At 37.1% G+C, this 22,022-nt stretch overlaps 3 protein-coding genes and 1 non-coding gene across 5 annotated transcripts; 1 reads left to right on the top strand and 3 right to left on the bottom strand.

Moving 5' to 3' along the window:
* Positions 1-295: 295 nt before the first annotated feature.
* On the bottom strand, positions 296-5,617 carry LOC122086128 (pentatricopeptide repeat-containing protein At4g39530). 2 transcript variants are annotated; one of them, XM_042654840.1, is made up of 3 exons: positions 2,385-5,617; positions 1,179-1,657; positions 296-729 (listed from the first exon to the last, which is right to left on the bottom strand). In XM_042654840.1, exon 1 carries the CDS (start codon positions 5,238-5,240, stop codon positions 2,691-2,693), a length of 2,550 nt encoding a protein of 849 aa, XP_042510774.1. In that variant the 5' UTR covers positions 5,241-5,617; the 3' UTR covers positions 296-729; positions 1,179-1,657; positions 2,385-2,690. The 2 variants fall into 2 exon arrangements, with proteins under 2 accessions (XP_042510774.1, XP_042510772.1); XM_042654838.1 differs by having other exon boundaries at positions 296-1,657.
* LOC122086890 (uncharacterized protein At1g32220, chloroplastic-like) lies at positions 467-1,339 on the bottom strand. Its single transcript, XM_042655811.1, has 2 exons — positions 1,204-1,339; positions 467-729 (listed from the first exon to the last, which is right to left on the bottom strand). Exons 1-2 carry the CDS (start codon positions 1,337-1,339, stop codon positions 467-469), a joined length of 399 nt encoding a protein of 132 aa, XP_042511745.1.
* Positions 5,618-11,930: 6,313 nt separating the features above from the next.
* On the top strand, positions 11,931-13,764 carry LOC122085645 (B3 domain-containing protein REM5-like). Its single transcript, XM_042654138.1, has 5 exons — positions 11,931-12,321; positions 12,440-12,776; positions 12,878-13,011; positions 13,099-13,307; positions 13,396-13,764. The coding sequence occupies exons 1-5, from the start codon at positions 12,250-12,252 to the stop codon at positions 13,496-13,498; spliced, it is 855 nt and encodes a 284-aa protein (XP_042510072.1). The 5' UTR covers positions 11,931-12,249; the 3' UTR covers positions 13,499-13,764.
* A 5,441-nt stretch (positions 13,765-19,205) lies between these two features.
* On the bottom strand, positions 19,206-19,312 carry LOC122087749. The gene has a single exon (XR_006142826.1). It is a non-coding gene; the product is annotated as a small nucleolar RNA R71 (small nucleolar RNA).
* Between the last annotated feature and the right edge of the window lie 2,710 nt (positions 19,313-22,022).

Below are 22,022 nucleotides of genomic sequence, written 5' to 3'. Positions count from 1 at the left end.
ATACAAAGATAAAAAGGGTCATGAAAACTGTTTTCATCCAGGACTCAAATGAATGATTTAAAAAAAAAAAAAGCTATTATGTGAAAATAGAAACCATCAATGTGAGCCTTGCAGTCAATAATGTCAGCCACATACCCTGCTCTCATTAGACCTTCGGGGAGGGGAGGGACAACAGTATCTGGAATTTACTTTGAGATTATCATTTTGTACAAGGGAACAATATTGAATTGACTGCACTATAGATAACATAGCTCAGTGTCTAGAGTCAAAACATCCAAATGAACGCTAGAAATTGTAGTGTTATGATGTCCCGTGGCATCTTGGTTTCATTCAAAAGAAACTTATGGCAACCTCAGCGAGGAGGGTTACACTGAACTGTTTCATCCATATCATTCAAAATGGAGGCATTATATATTTTAGAAGACACCAGATGTAAAGATGTATACGTGGTTCTAGTTCCACAGTTTCACACCCGCACTTTGGCTTCAGCTTCCTTGATTTGATCAATAATGAAAACACCAAAGAATTCATCATGTATGACTGCATTTATCACTGCAAGTGCAACATCATCAACACTAATGGGTGGGGCCAAGAGAAGATCGGATGCTGGAAGAGAGCTCAATGGTTTTGTAAATTTTTCAGTTGCACGAAGAAACCTCTCAAGTGGTTCCCCTATGAGAGCAAGTGGTATCTCAAAGCCATCAACTTCCCGTGGTCTTAACACCACACCTGAAAATTTTTAATTCAAGAAATAATTGGTTACATAAACAAAAACCCAAAATTGAAGCAATGAAGATGACATGAATGCCAACTTCAACGAGGAATGGATGCAGCCAATCAAAAATAGGTTTGCCATGATTTTATTCAATTGACAATGAGAATATGTTAGTGAAACAGCTTCGGTGATTCCATGCCATATCTTTCAACTATCAAGATGAAAAATAGATAAATTCTTCTGTTGGCAGTCTTCTAGACCCCAAATAAGCCCCGCCAATACTGGCTTAGCCTATGATTCTATCAGTCAATTATTTGCAGAAAGCTCTCCAAGTCTAACCCACTGAATGGTGGTTCCCAACCCCATGTTTGTGTTCCATGTACACCAGTAAGACATTATTAGATTGTCCTAACAGTTTTTCTCAAGAATCAAGGATAAAGGATTGAGGAATCAGTCATATCACCTGAGCATGGGTATTTGGAAAGAACCTCTGATTCTGCTTTCCTCTTTCCAGCGAAGTGTCCAGAGGAAAGTAGAAAGAAATGAAGGTAGATTATAATCGTGAACAGAGATCAAGATAAATTTTGGAACTCCTGGATGGAAAAGAGAGCAAATATAATACATGATATTTATCAAACATAGCATGAGAAAAAATAAAATGGCCAATTGATACTTCCAAGCAGAGCAAGAAATGACAATGAAGAATCAAATAAATAGCATGTCATTCTCAACAAGATGAACCCTGCTCTTGCAATCAATGGACCCAGTGATCATGAAAGTGAGGGGGAAAGCCTCTTTCTCTCTCTGTCTCTTCATAAATATTTGGGCACTTCTTCAGCAATTTTCTCAGCTTTCTTAATATCTACTTAGTCTTTGATACATAAGCCTCATTTCCCAATCCACATAAAGCACCCGCACAGACCAGATATCTGCAATTTAAACCTGAAAAGGCCTTGCATTAGCATACTAAGCAGTTTACTCATTCTTCTCCAAAATAACTCCAAACTTAGTGCTTGTAGGGTCTAGAAACACACAAAATTAACTAGTCAGAGAACCGATCAACTTTTTAATACATGAAGAAACAAGAAAAAAATGATATGAAGTGAATCCAACAGATGTAATCATTGATATTGCATTTTTCTCTACATGGAGATTCTCAAAAGGAACAAGTGGATCCCATTCCTTATGAGTGAAAAAACATGCAGTAAACAAGCAAGAGGATGGATTCTTGATATACTCCTATCCTATTACAACCTACAAGTATTTACATGATGATCATTCCTCAAGTTGATGTCTTTCTTTTTACTTGAAAAAAAAAAAAAAAAACCCATTAAGGTTTTGGATTAAGGACAGCATTGACCAGGACAGTTTCTGCCACAATTAGGAGCACCTCAACAAAATTGAGCATCAGATTTCACCTTTAATCAACCTTTACGGAGCACCATAATGTTTCCTGACTACTAAACATTCTACTTGCCAGAAAAATCATAAATTAGAACTCAAAGCATAAAGTAAGGCAACATAAATTAGAAAAAAATAAAACTCAAAACACTGTATCGTATACAAACAACATCAAGCTAGTGATTAAACTAGAAAGGACCACCAGCAGTAGCACCAGTAGAAACTATGGTCCACATTAAATGAAGTGAAGTATATATAGGATAATCACCATTTGGAATTGGAAAGCAGGTGGGCTCTGTTGCATTCACTACTGTGGTTCCAAATCTTTTATCACCGACCACTTTTGGATGGTTGAAAGACCAAAATATTGAATCCTTCATACAAGTCCACTTAAATGAGCATATCTGGACCCATGTGTCTATTTCGAACATAGATCAAGAGATCAAAATTCAAGGACCCCACTGGATATAAATTTCCACCCTAATCCATGCCCCAACTTGGGTTCAGGTTTCTATTTTGAATATGGATCAAAGTTCAAAACAGGTTTCCCGTTTGATCATGATACCATCTCTCCTCAATCTTCTAACAAACATGTAGCAGTGTCAGGCACATACCCAACTCCTTTGATCTGTAGGGTCAACCTGTCCAATACCGAATAGATCAAATCAGCCTGGCCATGAGTTTTATCTCTTGCAATAAACACATGAACATTGCTATCAATTTCGATCCAACTATGGCCTGGTTCTTTCAACACTCCATTGCAGTCCATCCCCTTCCTCACCTTCTCAACATCCGCCCACATGCCTCTAGATGCATAAATATTTGAAAGTAGAACATAGGACCCACTATCTTTTGGATCAATGGAGATTGCCATCTCTGCAGCATATCTCCCCATTTCAACATTGCCAGCTACCCGACATGCACTGAGAAAGCTGCGCCATACAATTGCTGCAGGTTCAATTGGCATGTGCTCAATAAACTCCTTGGCTTCATGCAGTCTCCCTGCTCGTCCCAAGAGAGCAACCACGCAGGCATAATGTTCTGTCCCTGCTTTGATATCAAACTCTGTAGCCATTGAATCAAAGAGACAAAGGCCACTTTCAACGAGCCCACCATGGCTACAGGCAGATAGCAAACCAACAAATGTAACATAGTTGGGTTCTATTCCCTCATCTTGCATCTGTTGGAACATCTGAAGCGCTTCATCAGCAAGCCCATGATGTGCATATGTCGAGATCATGGAGTTCCAACACACAACATCTCTTCGACATGTCGTATGAAACATTTTGTGAGCCTCTTCAATGCTTCCACACTTTGCATACATATCTACAAGAGCATTAGAAACATATGGATCCAGGTATTGGCCAGACTTTATGAGCTGGCTATGGAACTGCTGGCCATGTACGAGACTTGCTAGGTTACTGGCTGCTGTTATAACTCCAACAAAGGTGAACTCATTAGGTTTCAGTCCTGAAGACTGCAATTCTAAGAAGAGTTTGAAAGCCTCTTCGCCCTGTCCATTTTGGGTATGCCCAAAAACCATTGCATTCCATACTACAATATCTCTTTCATTCATCTCCTCAAACACGAGTCTTGCATCTTCAACACAGAAGCACTTGGAATAAACATCCACTAGGGCACTACCAGCATAAATGTCTAACGATATTCCACTCTTAATAACAAGACCATGGATTTCCTTGCTCAAATCCATGGTGGATAATGAAGCTGACACCCCAAGAATACTAACAAAGGTCAAGAGGCTTGGATGGAATGATTTAAGCCTCATATCATTAAAAAGACCCAGAGCTTCAAAGACCTTGTCCTGTCTTGCATACCCTTCAATCATAGCATTGCAAGATATAACATTGTGTACAGGCATAGTATCGAAGGCAATTTTAGCATCATCCAGAGAGTTACATTTGGCATACATGTCGATCAAACTGTTCCTCACAAACTCGTCGGATTCTAACTTGGCTTTGATGGTGTAAGAATGAACTTGTCTCCCTAGTTCCAATGCCTCCGCCGAACCACAGGAGGTGAGAATGCTAGTGCAAGTAAACCCATCTGGCTGCCACCCCAGTTGGGTCATTTCTGAGAACAACTTCACTGCATCCCAGTGGCATGAATTCTGCATGTACCCTGCAATCATCGTTGTCCATGAGACAACATTCTTAAGAACCATCTGATCAAATAATTGCCTAGAAATTTTCACCCTATGACACTTTGAGTATAAATCTATGAGGACATTTATCACTGAAACATCGGTTTCTGTTCCATTTCTCAACACATAGGCATGTATCTGTTTCCCTCCTTCAAGAAACTCTAACATTGAACAAGCACTTATTGCACTCGAGAGAACATATCTATCAGGAAGGACTTCAGTTTTCAACATTTGGATAAACAACTGCAGTGAAACTTCACTTTTTCCACTTTGCGAATATCCAGTAATCATGGTAGTCCAAGTGACCGCAGTCTTCATCAGTAGATCATCAAAAACCAATCTTGCTTCTTCTATCTCTCCATTCTTTGAATAAAAATCAATTAAAGAGGTACCAACATAGACATCTTGATCAAACCCAGCCTTGATAACAAAATCATGTACTTGGGTGGCTTGATCAACGGCCCCTAACTGCGTGCAAGCACGCAAAACACTAGCTAAGATGAACTCGTTCGGATTCTCTGAGGAAGATTTTCGAAATTCGGAGAAGATCATCAAAGCTTCTTCATTCTGACCATGATGGGTATACATGGAAATCATTGAAGACCATGTGATCAAGTTCCTTCCGAGAATTTTATCGAATATTAGCTCTGCATTAAGTAGAGAATTGGATTTTGAATACGAATGTAAAAGAATGTTGGCTAGAAAAACATCTGATTGAAAACCTAAAACTACCATCTGACTATGAACACTTTTGTAGTAGATATTATGTTGGTCTGGAACTTGAAGTAGTTGGGCAAATTCACGCCTTCGGTAACGCAATTCATTAATAGAGGGAAATGGGTTTTCTGAAAGACGAAGAGCAGAAATCAAGGTAGATAAATTGGAGATTTTCCTGCCAATGGTTTGACTGTGATGTCTGCAACAGAATCGTAAGAAGAACTTCAATGGGTATTGGTTTCTCATGGGTTACTCGATAAGATTTCTCTGCCTTGGAATTAGGAGGAATGGGTAAGAAGGAAGCACTACAGCGAACAAAGACCGATTACTCATTTTGAGAGAAGCTTCTTCTGATGCTGCTGCCGAAAGGTTTAAAATGCCTATAGGAGCTGATCGGTTAAGTTGCCAATACTCCTGCAGCGACAAGAAGTGATAGAGAAGTCGTCTGGAATAGGACTTTTACGTTCAGTGCCGAGTCTGCTGAGTCTGCTGAGTCTGCCGAACAAGCAGTGACCGAAGAGGCGAAGATTTGGTTGGAGAGAAAGGAGAGCACGGTTCAAATAGAAGGCATTCAGGCTATGAGCATCTCCACAACCTCTGCCAGTGTGCTGCTCTCAACTATTATTTTATTTTATTTTTATTTTTATTTTTTGATAGGAGAAGAAAAACTTTATTAATTTATATATATACACACATATATATATATATATATATATATCCATCCTGTATCTAGAATTCTAAATTTCCTATGCATAGCCAAAACAACAATGCACTTGACTAATATCACACACGTTTGAAGGCTTGGACAAAAATTTAGTTGGAAAAATAATTTATAAGCATTCAAAAATAGTGGGATTGTATTCTAAGGCCACAAACCGATGCTATTATCCTGAATCAAGTCGTGCAATTCCTTCGAATCACTCCAAACTTGTGTCATGTTCCACCCTTCCTCCTTGCCAAAGACTCAAAAACAGCAAGAAATTTTGACTAAACCGATATTATGGAATGGATTGGTATCAATCAAGATCGAATAGATTTACACTTTTATACCTTACCAACTGATTAGATTGATTATACCTTACCAATGGATTGGATCGATATTGAGGGATTAGTCTCTGCCCTTATCATCCAATCCAGGCGATCTTAAAAGAGTTTGAATTTATAACTTGGAATATGTTTTTAGTTTGGTTTGATTCTGGTTTGATGACCTCAATTGTTGAATCGAACTGTATTACCTATTTTCAAATTGAACAAGGAATTGGGTAAAATTATATATCTTTTTTTTTTTTTTTTTTTTTTTTTTACTATTTCATTGGATGATAAATTATTATTTTTTTATGTTTGAAAAAAAATCTGTTGAATTATGAGGATCCTAATAAATAAGGATTTTTTTTTTAATTTTTTTTTATGAAGATGTAAAAAGTTGGCCTAAACAGTCGCAGTACAAATTGGAGTTTAAATTATAAAAATAAGAAAACAAGTCTGACTTACCAATCGTATGACAAGATGCATCAGAATCAACAATCTATGGGGTAAATGAGCTAGAGATATGCAAAGCTAAGTTACTTGTGTGAGCTAAAGTAGTAGTAGAGGTGGAAGTAGATGCAGACTCAAGTTGTTGAAGACCCTTGAGCGTTTGGCTATAATCATCTTGATGAACAAATACTGTAGAAGAAGCTCCCAGATGTAGAACCATGAATTATGTCACTAGAAGTATCAGTCATGACTGCATTAACCAACTCATTTGCCCATTCAGGTTTACCATGTTTGGCCTGATAAGTATCAATAGTATGATTCGATCTGCCACAATAAGTGCACTGTCGAGAAGCTCTATCAATGGATTGACTACTTGTACCATGACCATTGGATCTACGACCACGGCCTCGTCCAAGATTGGGAACAAAAGCAGATTTTTCCTTAGGAATAGAGCACTACAAAAAAAAAAGGCTCTTTAGAGGCGGTTTTTTGCTGCTGCTAAAACTATAAAAACCGCCCCTAAAGCCTTTAGGGGCGGGTTTTTTTTACCACTGGATACCGGTCACTAAATGTGGTGCCGCTAATGCTTAGGGGCGATTTTTTGCTCTCGCACGTAAAACGGGTTTTTAGGGGCACTTATATAATCCACCCATAAAGAGTACCTCTTTAGGGGTGGATAATTACCCTCGCTAATATATAATAGCCATATTTGAAAGCGTATAAAACTATATCTTATGGGGCGCCAGTAATAATAATGTCATTTGGGGTAGAATACATACCGTCATTAAAAGCGTATATTGGGACAAATCGTTTACCACCGCTAATGATATAATATTCACTAGTTTTTAGTAGCAGTTTTTTATTATCCCCTATAGGGGTTTTTTTTTTAAAAAAAAAAAAAAAATATAATATATAATAATATAAGAATGCACCAATATTTGCCACCTTAAGACCCTTGAAGGTTGTTGCCCCTTTGCTAGACAATTATAGACCCCCACACTCACCCAACTTAAAAAAAAAAAACAAAGAAGATTAAACGAGAAGTCTTGACAAAAGAGGAAATGATTTAGATGATTAAACAAGTCATGACAAAAAAGAAAATGATTGTGGATCATTTCAAAATATTGTTCTACAGACTAAATTCTCGAAGCCTAAGCAAAAGAAATTGAAAACATAACAAAAATAGTGAAACCATTGTACTCAAAGCAGCAAGATACATTTTCCCATATCATGTGAAATGATTCCCTCGTTGTCTATGTCATAAATCCTTAGAAGAAGAGCAATTCACTACAATTATGTTAACCTGCACAACGTGACAAATTTTCAGTTAACAAACACATTTGATTAACAGTATGGTTTGAGTCAAACTAATTGATTTTAGTAAAAGAAGAAAACAAGTACAGACGACTAAACACTTTCTAATCAGTTCCAGTTAGAGAATGAAAAAACAAATTAAATAATTGATAAGCTTGATTTCAGAGTAACAAGGAAGATATGTTTCAATCCTCTTTATTGGATTTGTAAGGTTTTGAACATGCAACCATATTACAATGATTAATAATTTAACTAAGATGTTAATACTGGTTGATTTCAGGCTTATACAAGAATGAGCAAGAAAATTCTTCACACGCTAAATTGAACTACTCTGCAATTTAAGCTTAAACAAGAATGAGCAAAAATCCTCTTTATTTGATTGGGAATTTGGGACTACTCTGCATTTCAGTGGATCAAACTACATTGAACTTTTCAACCTAAGTTTTCCATAAAGTCTACTTGCTGTCAACAGAATCCAGTAAGTAGATAATAGTTCATCAACTAGAAGAGAATATTTAAGAGAATGCAAACATAAAAGAGGTCACTAAAAGCCCACAATAATAATCTGTTTGGTGGTTTCATTTGCACCAATTTGTTTGCAACAAAAGGAATGTAGGAACTAATAATATTGGCCATGTGTACTGTCCTTAGTAAATTTCCTAAAAAATCCGTGGGAGCTTACACTCACCAAACCAACAAACCCACCTTGACAACATCTAACCTGCACAGAGAATCACAAATTAGTAAGCTAGAGAGTTCGAACAAGAATGCTAATTAAGTACCATAAATGAGAATTATAGCATAATCCTTATAGAGAGATAATCTTATCCAACTGGGCTAGCAAAAATAGAAGAACAAAAAAAATGCCTCTTCATCAACTAGAAGAGAATGCTTAAGAGAAAATTTTAAAATAATCACAACAATTTTTGCAAAATTCAAAAGTTAACAGCTATAAAGAAGTTGACAGAAATGTATAAGACGAGGGAAACTCTGTTTTCATGCGTTATTTAGGCCCAACTCCTTTTTGGTTATAGCAATATGGGAAGAAGAAAAAGATGAATACAAAACAAATTCAAGCCAAAACTTACATGACAAAGTCCAGCGTTGGTGTGATTTGCCAGATGATTAATACTAGAGAACCTCATTAAGAGAAGGCACCTTCTTCCTCGTGAGAAGTTGACTCCAAACATATTTATAGTCATGATAAAGTCCAGCTAAAAATTTTGCAATATGAAATACTACCCTTTGTATCTTTAACTGCTCCAGATTAATAGTTGAGGGCTGATGAATCTGGAGTCTTCAACAATACCCTTGTAGTTGGCAAAGTATTCTTCAATGTCTTGTTTCCCTGTTTGAAGTTAAACAGCTTCTCATACATATCATGCACGCGGGAAAAATTCTTCTCCTGAGAGAAGATTTCATGTAAATATTCCCAGATGCCTTTGGCAAGTGTGTGAAACATGACATTGGATGCAATAGAAGGTTCAATACTGTACCATAACCATATCTTGATTGTAGAGTTTTCATGCATCCATTCTTATAGGCAGTGACCATTGTAGGAACTTTAGGATCAGGATCGAGTAGGTGGATCATCACTGGTATATATATTTCATCTTCCCTTTCGATCGTATGTACGCCTGCACAGCTTGGGCTCATAAAAGGTAGTTGGAAACTCCGGAGAGCTTAATAGTAGTAATCTGAATTTGTAAATTGTCATTAGGTGGCTTAGGCTCAGCCATTAGAAAGATAATCAGTTGAATAATACTAATTTCAGAACAACAGTAGTAGAAGAAATAATCAGAGTACCAATCGGCTACAAATATCTTCAAGGAATACCCAGATTTTGGGTAGTTTCAATTTCCTGAGTATCAGAATTGAGGTCAGATTAACCTAAGACAGAGACTAAGTGATGGTCTAGTGTAGAGGAATAGAACCCCAAAAGGTAGGCTCGATCCACAGTAAAAGCAGTAGTAGATAGTAAAGAAAAATTCTCAGATATATATTGATAATTAATTATATTTAATTATAATTATAACAGTTTTAATTATATTACTTATTAAAAAATATAAGAAATTTTCTTGTACCACCCCTAAAAATCTCAATAATTAGGAGTGACCCCCAAAAAATAAAAATCATCACTTAACGATCTAATTCTAACGGAATGGATTTTTTAGAAATTTTTTGATGAAAGTGAGGGATACACAAGCTCTTATTTTCATTATCTCCTTTAAAAAGCAGTACACCTCACATTGTTCAAGCACAAGCCGCCTCAGGCACAAGGTGGAAAGCCTCGGGCACAAGGAGGCCTTTCCACCTTGTGCCTAGAGAAACAAAAATGAAATCAATGAAAATATACAGCCTACAATTGATATATATTTAGACACAAGAAATGATTGACAAAATATAAAGGCACACCATAATGAAACTTTTTCCATTTATTAGTGTAAACCCTTTATTTCATTTTTAGTTTAAACAAAAACCAAGCCCTTCATTCATAAGCTATTAATCGACTTCATTATAGAATCACATTTGACCAAAAAAAAAAAGAACATGAAGATAAGTGTAATCAAACTCTGATTCAAGCCACTAGTTTGACTGGGAGACCCAAGTTCCCAGAAAACTGGAATAGGGTGTCCATGATTCCATCCACCGAAATGAACAATTGTGGCTTTCCTTCCCTTGCAAGAGCCAACTTGCCTTCAAAGGGTTAAAGGTTTCATCGAGAAGGAAAAAACAAAGTAGTCCAGACTCCATAGAAATGGGGCGATGATCCTCTGTCCGGGTGCGCCGTGCGGTGGCAGAGGATTTTTTTCCATTAGAAAGGATGATGATCCTCTGCTGCGGATGTTGTAGTATGACAAACATCGGACGACCGAGACGACATGGACACACACGGTCATGATCATAAAGTCAACCCGACTTCTTGTAGATCTCCTCCGTAGGAAAGGCCACATGGGATCCAGTAATCATTACTTGTCCACAGATTAGGGGCCGGCTTACTAGAGATGCAGTTAAGGCCATCTGGTCCTGGCATCAGAATCGAATACTGATAAATGCACCAACAAACAGCACATGTGACCTGTTTCTAAGAAGCCTGACGGATGAAATTCCAGAGTCAGAAATGTGTAGAACAAATGCTGCTCACAAATTATGTTTGGAAGAAGCCACGTAAATTGACCACTATGATATCAGATATATATCATGTATTCACTAGCAAGCTAACACAGGAAACCTAAAACATTTACTTCTTGCAATCTTCTACCCACTTTACAGAAGTTGCCAAGCTTACACTTCGGACTGTGCATGCACTGCAGTTTAACTTAAACATTTACATCATGGGAAATATATGATCAGTACATGCCCAAAAATTACAGTAAATATGGCACTAAGAACATAGAATGGGAGTACCAGAAGCTAGCTAGGGTTTAGGGTTGAATATAATTAATATATTAATTATTATTTATTAACAAAATAAATAATACTAGCTAGGCTAGTATTTCTATGCCTAGACATAGTTGAGTGTGAAAAGACCTAATTGCCCCTTGTGTGTAATAAGTATTTTTCAAATTAACCAAGGTTTGATAACTCATATTAAAAATGAGATTGGTCAAGGCCAATTCATATTCCAATCCAAAATGTCCTTGATTGGACAAAAATAATCTTGTTTTGAATTTAAAAATCACTTTTTTAACTATTTTATCCTTTGTTCGTATCAATCCACCGATATGATATCTAGTCAAGAGTTGGGATCGGTATTTGATCCGATTCCTCGAACCATGCGCCCGGCTGTGTCTGGGAACACTAGCCTGACATGGTTCCCTTCCCCTAATAATTATTTCCTTATCTGAAAATCCCTTATGAAACTAGTTAGTTTGGGGGCCTTAATTGTTAATTGATTACACTACTAATAATCTTTGTCAGAAATTATTTTTACTTGGGAAATAAAGTTTGATTCATATAAAAGGAAAGATAGAATGAAGGGTATGAAATTCTCGCTTAATCTATTTTTGGGGCTTAATAGTTTTTTTTTTTTTTTTTTTTTTTTTTTTTTTGTATATGCAACAGTAAGGGGGTCAATTTTCTTTTGATTCATTTATCCAGTTTGTTGACAGAGAGGAAAAGAATTGAAGGAAAACTGTTGGGCAATTTCCCAATGTCACCTGAAATCATTCCTTCTTGCTCTTATTAGGGAAGAAGAAAGACTACTCGGCCACTGGCCTTACATTTCCCTGCATGGCATTGGCACAATTCCCATTGGGGTTTAATGTATAGTTTCCAACTCTACCAAAAGAACAGAGGAGATCTTTCGCCTTCAACCCGCCTGGTGGGAGGCTCTGATATTTATTGTAAAACTTCCTGGAGAAAGATGTTAAAGCAGAAAGAAATTCTTTAAAAGGACGTTTCATCCACAACAAGAAGGAACGACTGTTAATCAGTGAACAGAGAAATTCTTCTTAGAGAAAAGATGGTGATAACCAAAATCAGACCCAGAAATCCACAGTTCTTCAAGGTCATCCTAAATGGTTCTTTTCAACTTGTAAGACTCTCTCTCTCTCTCTCTCTCTCTCTCTCTCTCTCTCTCTCTCTCTCTCTCTCTCTCTCTCTCTCGATATGTAGTTTAGATTAATGGTTCCTCATAAGTAAATTTTTTGCAGGCAATTCCCATTGAGTTTCGGAAATACTTAAGAGACGAGAAGTGTGAGGAAGGTGAAGCTGTGTTGAGAAACAGTGGAAAATCATGGCGTGTGAAGGTTAATGGGTTCTGTTTCAAAGAAGGTTGGGCTGATTTTGCACGAGATTGTCATCTTCATATTGGGGATTTTGTGGTCTTCAAACATGAAGGTGGCTTGGTGTTTGATGTTTCGGTGTTCGATCGCAGTGCCTGTGAGAAAGAGTACCAACCACTACTACATCCTCAAAATGAAACTAAGAGGGAAGCAGGGATGTTTGAAAGTAGAGGCAAAGAGCCAATTCTTGAGAAGAAAATCAATAGTAAGTACAAAGAAAAACCCTTTTCATTGATTTTTTTTTTTCTTATTATAGTTTCTTCTTTTTTGGATTGAATCCATCTTGATGATCTGGAATATATTTAGAATCGAAAGGTTCAGCAAGTACTCATTCAGGAGCACTTAAGGCAGCTGTCAAAGAATATGCTGCCTCTTGCAAGTTTGAAGATCCATTTTTTGTGGTTCCTATGAGGAAATTTAATCTCACAAAATATACTCTGGTGAGTAGTTTGATTCCCTCTCTGGTTTTTTTCATGAAACTATGAAAGAAGTGTTTTTTTATGGTCATTGATGATGGTGCTGCACAGTGTATTCCAAAGGACTTTGCAAAATCAAATGGTCTGACAGGAAAAAGCTTTGAAGTGATCCTCAAAGATCAAGGAGGTAATGGTGGACGGTCTTGGTCTGTGCAATTAAAACAAGAAATAGATGGTCGGGTGAATTTAGCATCTGGTTGGAATGCGTTTGCAGTTGCGAATCGCCTGAAGGAAGATCAACTTTGCATTTTCAAGCTCCTGTAAGTAATGAATCCTTAATTTTCTTAATCTAGTAAGGATTCGTTTGGACTCAGGTTACTGATCTGATGATGATGATGATGATTCCAGACATGAAGATGGGAAATTGGTATTTGATGTCACAGTGGTAGACTATAAACCTTCTGGAAGAAAATTTCCACCACCGGCTGCAGATGTGAGCAGCAAGGATTGACAGATACATCAGGAGCCTAAGCCTAATTATAAAGCTTGAAAGATGAAAAGATCAGGACATGGGAGCTGAAAATCAAAATCTACAGTACCAGAGGCGATGTCTACATGAAAGGTGATTGGCATGAGATTTCAGTTGCACACGGCACACTATGGAGTTTCTTTTGCGTTAAATCTTGTTTTTGCCCTGTAGCCCGGGTTTGCAGCCAAGAAAATGCAATAGTTCTCTTTCTTTTTGGATTCACAAATACGATTTTTGTACTTTTTCTAACCTACCCTTGAAGATTTTAAATCTAAACAATATTAACAAGAAGGGTTGTTTAAGGATGTCAATTGGGAACCGGAACCGAAACTGATATTGAGCCGAATTAACCGTTGAGCATGTGAGTATGCTCCTTGATTCGGTTCGGTTTTAGTTTCAGGTGTAAGAATCGTCGATTTGGACCGAAACCAAACCGAATTGTCTTAAAACCAAAAAAAGGATAAAACCCTAGTATAATAGTATTGTTAAGATTCAAGTGGGATTTTTTCAATGTTCAATTTTGAGCTTTAACTCTTAGAGTGCGGCATGATTGTGAACATATTTACATGCTAAGACAATTTTGGAATTAACTATGGCCGCAAGGCTCAAAACTTGAGCCCATTATGGCCTTTGGTCCATCATAGTCATGGTTCAAAAGTGGAACCGTTGTCATAACCGAGTTAAAACCAAACTAACAAAACCGAATTAAAATTGCATATTAGAATCGAATTGGAACTAAAACCTAACCGAGAAGAATTGAATTGGCTTGAGTATCTAAATATGGAACCGAGTAAGTTCTCGGTTCGATTATGGTCCACCTTACCATCATTTGGAACCGAACCGAATAATCGGAACCAAACTGATTGACACCCTTATTGTTATTCACGTAACAAGGTAGGTTACGTTTGGAAAGATAACAAAATGGTGAAAATACTAATACCTAACAACAATGAGACATTGAAAGATTAATTAGTTTGTGGCAAATTGGACATTTTATTTTCTTTTAATAGAATCTCATAACCATGTTGGAAATGCCATTTCATTTCTGTCATTTCATCGTACCACCCTTCTTACCCTCGCTAGTCTTCGACCAATCCAACTGCTCTCTTCTTTTCGGTGGAGCTTGAAATTGTGGGCAAACTTTGAACAAATTGCCTCCAGTAGCATTGTTGAAGGAACAAAAACAATTTTAATCTCAAACACTTAATACCCAATAACCTTTGTTCATTTGATACCCGATAACCTTTCTTCTCCAGTCTCTCTGATTTTTGTGAGCTCACCTCTCCCCATTGCGAAAGTGCACTCCTCAGCTACCGGTTATTGAAGGTCGTGAAGGTAACATCTCTAGATCTAATGGGGAAGACAGTTTTATCAATGCCAGACTAGAAGAGGCTTGTAAAACAGTCCTTATAACTGTTATTCTTATTAGCACGACATAGATGACCATATCATCAGCGAATAAAAGATGAGTTACTTCAGGGCAATGCTCACTACAAGAAAACACATTTACGGCGACGGTAAAAAATACTACTGTCGCCAAATATAATCTATGACTATGGTAAAAAGAAAACTGTTGCCTAGTATATATATATATATATATATAGCGATAGTAAGACAAATATTGTTGCTAAATATAATATATGGCGACCGTGAAACTAATAGCGTCATTAAAAATGATTTACAATGATGGAATTTGTGGTGACGGTAAAATAAATACCATTTCCGAATATATGACACATGGATGTTGCCAAAAATAATAGGTTTATAGCAATGGTATAATATGTTCGGTCGCCAAAGGTGATTTAAGGTGATGGTTTTTAATATGGCGTTGTAAAAAATAATTTAAGACAACGGTAATAAAATGTGTCGCCGAATATTATTTTCGATGACAGAAAATTTGGTACCATTGCCAAATATCGTACGCTTAATATTGTGGTTTAGACTTTAGACAACGGTATTCAATATACCATCACCGATCGTGTTTTACTTTGCGTGGGCATTTTTTCTCCTTCCTGCTTTTTCTACCTCACTCTCGCATGAAATCCGCCCTCTTTCCCCATCCCCTCTCTCTCTTTCTCCAAACCCTAACTTTCATAATCCCACCTCTATCTTCTCTCACTCTCCCTCTCCCTCTCCCTCTCGAAAACCCTCCTCTGTGTAACCTAGTCCCCAGATGTTCAACAAATCAGATAACATAATTCAGGAATAACTTCAATAAAAGAGGGGGAAAGAGAAAATTGTTCCCAACAGAGGTCGACCATCCGAACCCATTTGGTTGGGAGGAGGCTTTTTTGAGAGAGATTTTTTGGGTTCTGCTGTATATCGGAGTAGGTAATTCAAGCAAGGAAAAAAAAAAAAAAAAAGAAGCTGGGACAAGCCGGTTCACGTGAGAAGAGAATTGATTTTCTGGAAATAGTAGGAACTCAAAATGGCATTTTCAATGGTTGGTTTTGTGGGTTTGCAGATTGCTTTCCGCTGTGATCATAATACCAATATAGGGATTGCAAAATTTTATTTTATCAATGATGGAGAAACGTTTGGACATCGTTTGGACTTGAACTTCCCAAGAACAGGCCAGCGTTTGGAAGGCTTTTATTTGGCAAGCGGGAGAGTATTGACTTTGAAGAAAGAACAAGCTCGAATGAGCTAGCCCTGTTTTGTGTCTTTTCGTTTCCCCTTCAGATTTCCTTATGTTCTTGAATATTTTTTTGTGTTAGTAGTTTAATATTGACGAGGACCCATTGAAGTGGTTGTCCGTTTCCTCTCTATCACCTGTTGAAAACCGAGATAGCTATAATTGACTTTTGAAACTTGAAAACAGTACCTTGAAATAAACACTTTTTGCTTTTTTACTATTATCTGTCCTTTTTCATATTCAGGCTCGGTGTAGTTCTGTTATCATCTTTTCTGCTGTCCGTAAATCCAATATCCGTAATATCAAACTACATTACTCCCCTCCCCTCCCCTCTTAGGGGGGGGGGGGGGGGGGGGGGGGGGGGGGAACCCAATATGTTAACTGCAGAGAAGATTTTAGAGTTACTTAAACAAACTTGCAGTGCCTATAAAAATAATACAAAAAGAGAATGAGGCTGATTAGTGCTTAATAAAATATTGAAATATGTCTTGGATGCATGCTTAATAAAATACTGAAATAGGTATTTTAGTGGTTAATAAAATACTAAAATCTATATGTGTATGCTGTCAACAAGGCCTTAAGTGCTTAAACTAAGGTATGCATATGATGTGCATCTACATTCCATGGTGTCCAACATATTCATCACTCAGATTTATACAATAGGTTTTTCTCTGATGAGCACATTTATGCGTGAAATCTAGTGTAGTAAAACATGCAGTTTACATATTTAGAATGGAGCTACCTTGGGTTTTACTCTATTTTTGTAGGTTTTATATTTTCAAGGCCTTAAGGACTATCGGGTGCTATATCTCCAATTTTACACGTAAAGATGTCCTATTTCTTTTCATGGTTGCGAAGAGGATGAAATTCTGAGCAAGATGGACGTGTTCAATTACAAGTACACATTCTTTTGGTCAACCGTAAAGTGATTATTCTTTTCAGACCAGAAAAAGAATAATGGATCAGAACTGAACCGAGATGCAGAACCAACCCAAGGGTATAAGAAATATTTCAAATACTAACAAGGATCGATGGACAACATTCTTAAGTGATTGAAGATTTATTTTTGGTAACAACAACTACCTAGCATAGTTGGCGAGTTGTGGTGTGCAAAATCCTTTCCTTATTCGGGGGTCTGAAGTTCGAACCTCTTAGCTGCCCCATTTTCTATATAATAGAATTAACACAAGGGAAGGAGGCACATCATTCTTCTTCTAGGGTTTTTTCTTAGTTGCTCTATCTCTTTCTCTAGTTTTCTCTTTCTCTAGCTCTAGTTCTAGGTTTATGCTTTAAACACTTTTGTATGTTCTTTTTATTCAATTAATGCAAACACTTTTGTTTTTGATTCAGTATTTTATTTTTATTGTTTAAACAATTGAAGTTGTAATTTTCAAGTTCTAGTTCTAGGCTTAGTTCTAGGTGACAAGAACAAGCTATGAAGCATGTCTTTCAAGTTCAATTTTTTTCTTCAGATTTGTTTTCTCTAGTACTAGAAATTTCAAATTTGGTTTATTCCAGATCTGGTTTTAGTACTGGTATTATCTCAAATCGATCAAGTTTTTAGTTCAAGGGTTGAAGTTCAAGTAAGTAGGCTCCTTCAATAGTCTTCTCTCCTCCCTCTCATTCCCTCTTCTGACTACCCTTTCTTTCTTAATTTAGGATTTTAATTTCAGTAATTACATTATTGCTATCCCTTTCACCCAAGGTTCATGGCTAGTGTATGTGTTGGCTTTACCCCTCCTAGCCATAGAACCATCATTTTATTGTTTTTATTTTAATTGTCTCCCTTTCCCTAAAGCCAAGTAGAGTAACCCTTGCAAGAGTAAGAGTGACTCTCTGGCCAAGTAGGGAAGCTCATATTATGATGCATCCCTTGGGCTAAGTAGAGAAACCTACTTGTGAGTCTCTCTCTAGCTTTATCCCTTTTCTTTTACTTTATTTTTATTTCAACATTTTTTTTCCTTCATTGCTTTTTAATTGCGTGGGGTGTTTATTTTCAGCTATTTATTTATTTAATTTTAATTGCGTGGCTTGCGTATTTAAATTCTTAGATGATGAATGGTTAGGACGTTATTTTAGATACATATGTTTAGGACGGTAATTAGAATTAGATCACAACCATTAATTGGTTCACTTTTGCATTATTAAAAGAAAAAAAATAAAGTGACTGCTCTCCCTATGTTCGACCCGTAGCTACACTAATCCGTACACTTGCGGTTACATTTTAAAATCTCAAACAAGTTTTTGGTGCCATTGCCGGGGAGACAGTTCCATGTTATTTTTCGCTTTCTTTTGATAAATTGGAGTGCTTTGGTTTGCTTTGTTTTGTTTTTGTTTTTCTTTTATTGTTTTCCTAAGAAGAACAACTTACAATAATGGTTGTATCGGTGGAGGTCGCCATGCCTCATAGTATGATAAAGACAGGTTTCACCCTGTAGTAGTACCTCAGGAATTGACTTGAGCAACCCCAGATCCATAAAAAAAAGAAATCAAAAAAATCATAAAAAAAATTTTTCTATCCATTCTTTTGTACTTGTCTTACTCTAGTTGTGGGTAGTTTTCTGTTGCATGAGTGTTAGGTGGGTACGTAATACTAAGAATTGGTTAGAAAGAAGAGATCCAAGAAGTAGTAACCCTATACGTTTGCTCTCTTTAAAACCTTTTAATATTGGAGACCAACATCAAAACCCTTCACCTAAATCTCTGAAAGATAGGTTCTACCCTGCTAGAATAACCCACCCTTCTTGCATAGTTCTACCACAAGCCCAGGGCAATAATTTTGAACTCAAATCTCAATACATCACTATGTTGCCCCACTTCCATAGGTTGACCTCTGAGGATGCATACCTATTTCTAAGAGAATTTGAAGAGGTATGTGTTCTAATTAAGATCCAACAACTTTCTGATGATGCTGTTAAACTTAGGTTTATTGCTTTTACATTAAAATACTAATCTAAGAAGTGGTTGTATGGATTACCCACAAATTCCATAACCTCATAGGAATAATTCACAGTTGTCTTCCTTAAGAAGTTTTTCCCAACTCACAAGACCAATAAGCTTAGAAGTGTTGTCATTTAGTTTAGGAAAAAGTCTAGTGAATCATTTTCCAAACTTATGGAGAGATTCAAGGATCTATTCCAAGAATACCCTCACCATGGCTTGGACTTATGCCATTTATATCAAATAATTTATGAGGGTATTGATTACCCAATTAAACAAATGATAGAGTCTATGTGCCCTGAGGGATTCACATCCTTTACAGATGAAGGAAAGGCATGGGAATTCTTACTTGGCTTAGCTGACAAAACCAGTGAGTGAAAATCAATCCAAGAGAGTAAAAGAACCATAGGAGAGAAAGGATATTTTGTGGATGGGATGGTAGCCAAGGAATCCCATTTGGATAGCCTAATTAAGAGGATTGAGGCTATTGTTCCTAGAGAGCCATCATCAGTCAATTTGGTTAAGATTTGTGCTTGGTGCCAGTCCCCTGGACATATCATAGAAGAATGCCCCAACACCTCTGGGGTACTTCTAATGATAGTGTTAATGCCTTATACCAGAATAATCCATATAGTAACACCTACAATCCAGGATGAAGAAATCACCTAAATTTCTCTTGGAATCAGGGCAACCAAGCAGGGCCTTCCAATTTTTATAATCAAGGTCAACCTGGACCCCAAAGGCCTCCCTTTACACAACAATCTTTTTTCCAAAATAAATTTTCTAGGTCAAATGTAGGACCTCAGGCTAGTTTTCCTAGGGCCCCTCTCCTATCATCTTATCAGCAACCCCCTGGGTTTACCAACATTGGAGAGACAAGTAGAATAAGTGACTTGAAAAAAAATATGGCCCTTCTCATGACAAGCCATCAAAATTGTACGAGAGAACTCACCCAAGTTATCTCAATTATGTATGAGAGGGAGAAAAGAACTTTACCCAGTCAACCAGAGCCTAACCCTAAGCATCATCAGCCTATTAGTTCACAAACACCAACTAATGTACCACTAAATATAGTACAAGGTTAGACCCAACAAGGGCCTTCTAACCAATGTAATGTTGTTTATGCCCTTAGGAGTGGAAGAGTGTACCAACAGATCGTTCATAAATCTTCTCCATCTATTACTCCTGTTAACTCTCCTTCAGTTGAGGACACAAGTGTCCCTCTTGTTCTAGGTTCGTCTGATGAACCTAAAGATTCTTTTAAAATTAAAGATGATTAGGTTGAGGAAACTAAAAATGATTCTTTTGAAAAAATCCAAATCCCTAAAGTCCTTATGTTTCTCCTGTCCCATTTCCTAATCGCTTGGTAAACAAAAAGAAAATTGCTTCCATGGATAAAATTTTAGAAGTCTTCAAAATGGTAGAAGTGAATATCCCTATTTTGTATGCCATATCCTATATCCCCGTCTATGTAAAGGTATTGAAAGATTTGTGTATTCACAAATGTATCGCTAGTGTGCCCAAAAAAACGTTCTTGGCAGGTAATATTAGTTCCATAATTGCTCAACCTATAGCAGCCAAGTATAAGGATCCACGGAGCCCTACCATATCTTGTGTCATAGGCAACACCTACATTGAGTATACCTTACTTGACCTTGGCGCAAGTGTGAATCTTTTACCTTACCATGTGTAAGTAACTAGGATTGGAAGAATTAAAAGCCACTAGAACTACTCTTCAGTTGGCAGATGGGTCTGTTAAGATTCCTAAAGAGATGGTTGAGGATGTCTTATTAAAGGTGGGAGAATTTATTTTCTCTATTGATTTCATTATGTTAGATACCACGCCCTTCTCAACCAAGGATGAGATCCCAATAATTCTAGGAAGACCATTATTGACTACTAGTAATGCATTAATCTTTTGGCAACCAAACTGTTGAGTTTAACATATTTAGGATAGGCAAGCAACCACATATGGAAGAAGAGATCAATATGCTTGAGGATTTTCTAGATTTTTTTGATGATTTAATTACCAACTTTGATACTGATTTTGATTCAGAATTCTAAGAGTGTATGGATGAGTTGGATGATGATAGTGAAAATTTCTTTTCTGAAGTCTTAAGTCTTCACATACCTGTGGAGCCCTTAGGCCCCTTTCCAATTTCATTCCCAAACCTTCCATAGTTGAGCCCCCTAAGCCAGATCTTAAGGAGTTGCCATCTAATTTGAGGTATGTTTTCCTAGGGCTTGACCAGTCTCTTCCTGTAATAATTTATTCAAATTTGACTTCTAGTCAGGAAGAGGAGTTACTTAAAGTGTTAAAAGATAATAAGGAAGCCCTAGGTTGGACCATAACTAATATCAAGGGTATAAGCCCTTCTATTGTGTAACATCATATACATCTTATGGATTCCTAACCATCCACGGAACCCCAAAGAAGAGCTAACCTAGTGATGATGGAAGCCATTAAGAAATAGATCCTAAAGTGCTTGGATAATGGAATAATTTATCCTATTTCTGACAGCCAATGGGTAAGCCCAGTTCATGTAGTGCCTAAGAAGTCTAGGGTGACTGTAGTTCCCAATGCCAATAATGAACTAATTCCAACCCGTGTCCAATCAAGGTGGAGAGTGTGCATAGACTAAAGAAAACTTAATGTGACAACCTGAAAGGACCACTTCCCATTGCCATTCATTGATCAGATGTTAAAGAGGTTAGCTGGACATGAATACTATTATTTTCTTGATGGATATTCTGGCTATAACCAGATCTCAATTGCTTTAGAGGACCAACATTAGACAACTTTTACATGTCCATATGGAACATTTGTTTACAGGCGTATGCCCTTTGGGCTTTGCAATGCCCCTGCTACGTTCCAACGATGCATGATGAGCATCTTTTTTGACATGGTCAAAAAATTCTTAGAAGTATTTA

Source organism: Macadamia integrifolia, chromosome 8, assembly GCF_013358625.1.
Source record: "Macadamia integrifolia cultivar HAES 741 chromosome 8, SCU_Mint_v3, whole genome shotgun sequence".
Taxonomy (NCBI): Eukaryota; Viridiplantae; Streptophyta; class Magnoliopsida; order Proteales; family Proteaceae; genus Macadamia; species Macadamia integrifolia.
This window is presented reverse-complemented; position numbering and strand designations above follow the sequence as displayed.

Excerpts from the sequence above, each read along its gene's own strand:
- LOC122086890 (XM_042655811.1), bottom strand. The coding sequence starts at position 1,339 with ATGTATTATATTTGCTCTCTTTTCCATCCAGGAGTTCCAAAATTTATC. Across the intron at positions 730-1,203 it reads AGAGGAAAGCAGAATCAGAG|GTGTGGTGTTAAGACCACGG; the intron begins GTTCTTTCCAAA and ends AAAAATTTTCAG.
- LOC122086128 (XM_042654838.1), bottom strand. The coding sequence starts at position 5,240 with ATGAGAAACCAATACCCATTGAAGTTCTTCTTACGATTCTGTTGCAGA.
- LOC122085645 (XM_042654138.1), top strand. The coding sequence starts at position 12,250 with ATGGTGATAACCAAAATCAGACCCAGAAATCCACAGTTCTTCAAGGTC. Across the intron at positions 12,322-12,439 it reads TAAATGGTTCTTTTCAACTT|GCAATTCCCATTGAGTTTCG; the intron begins GTAAGACTCTCT and ends AATTTTTTGCAG. Across the intron at positions 13,012-13,098 it reads ATCTCACAAAATATACTCTG|TGTATTCCAAAGGACTTTGC; the intron begins GTGAGTAGTTTG and ends GGTGCTGCACAG.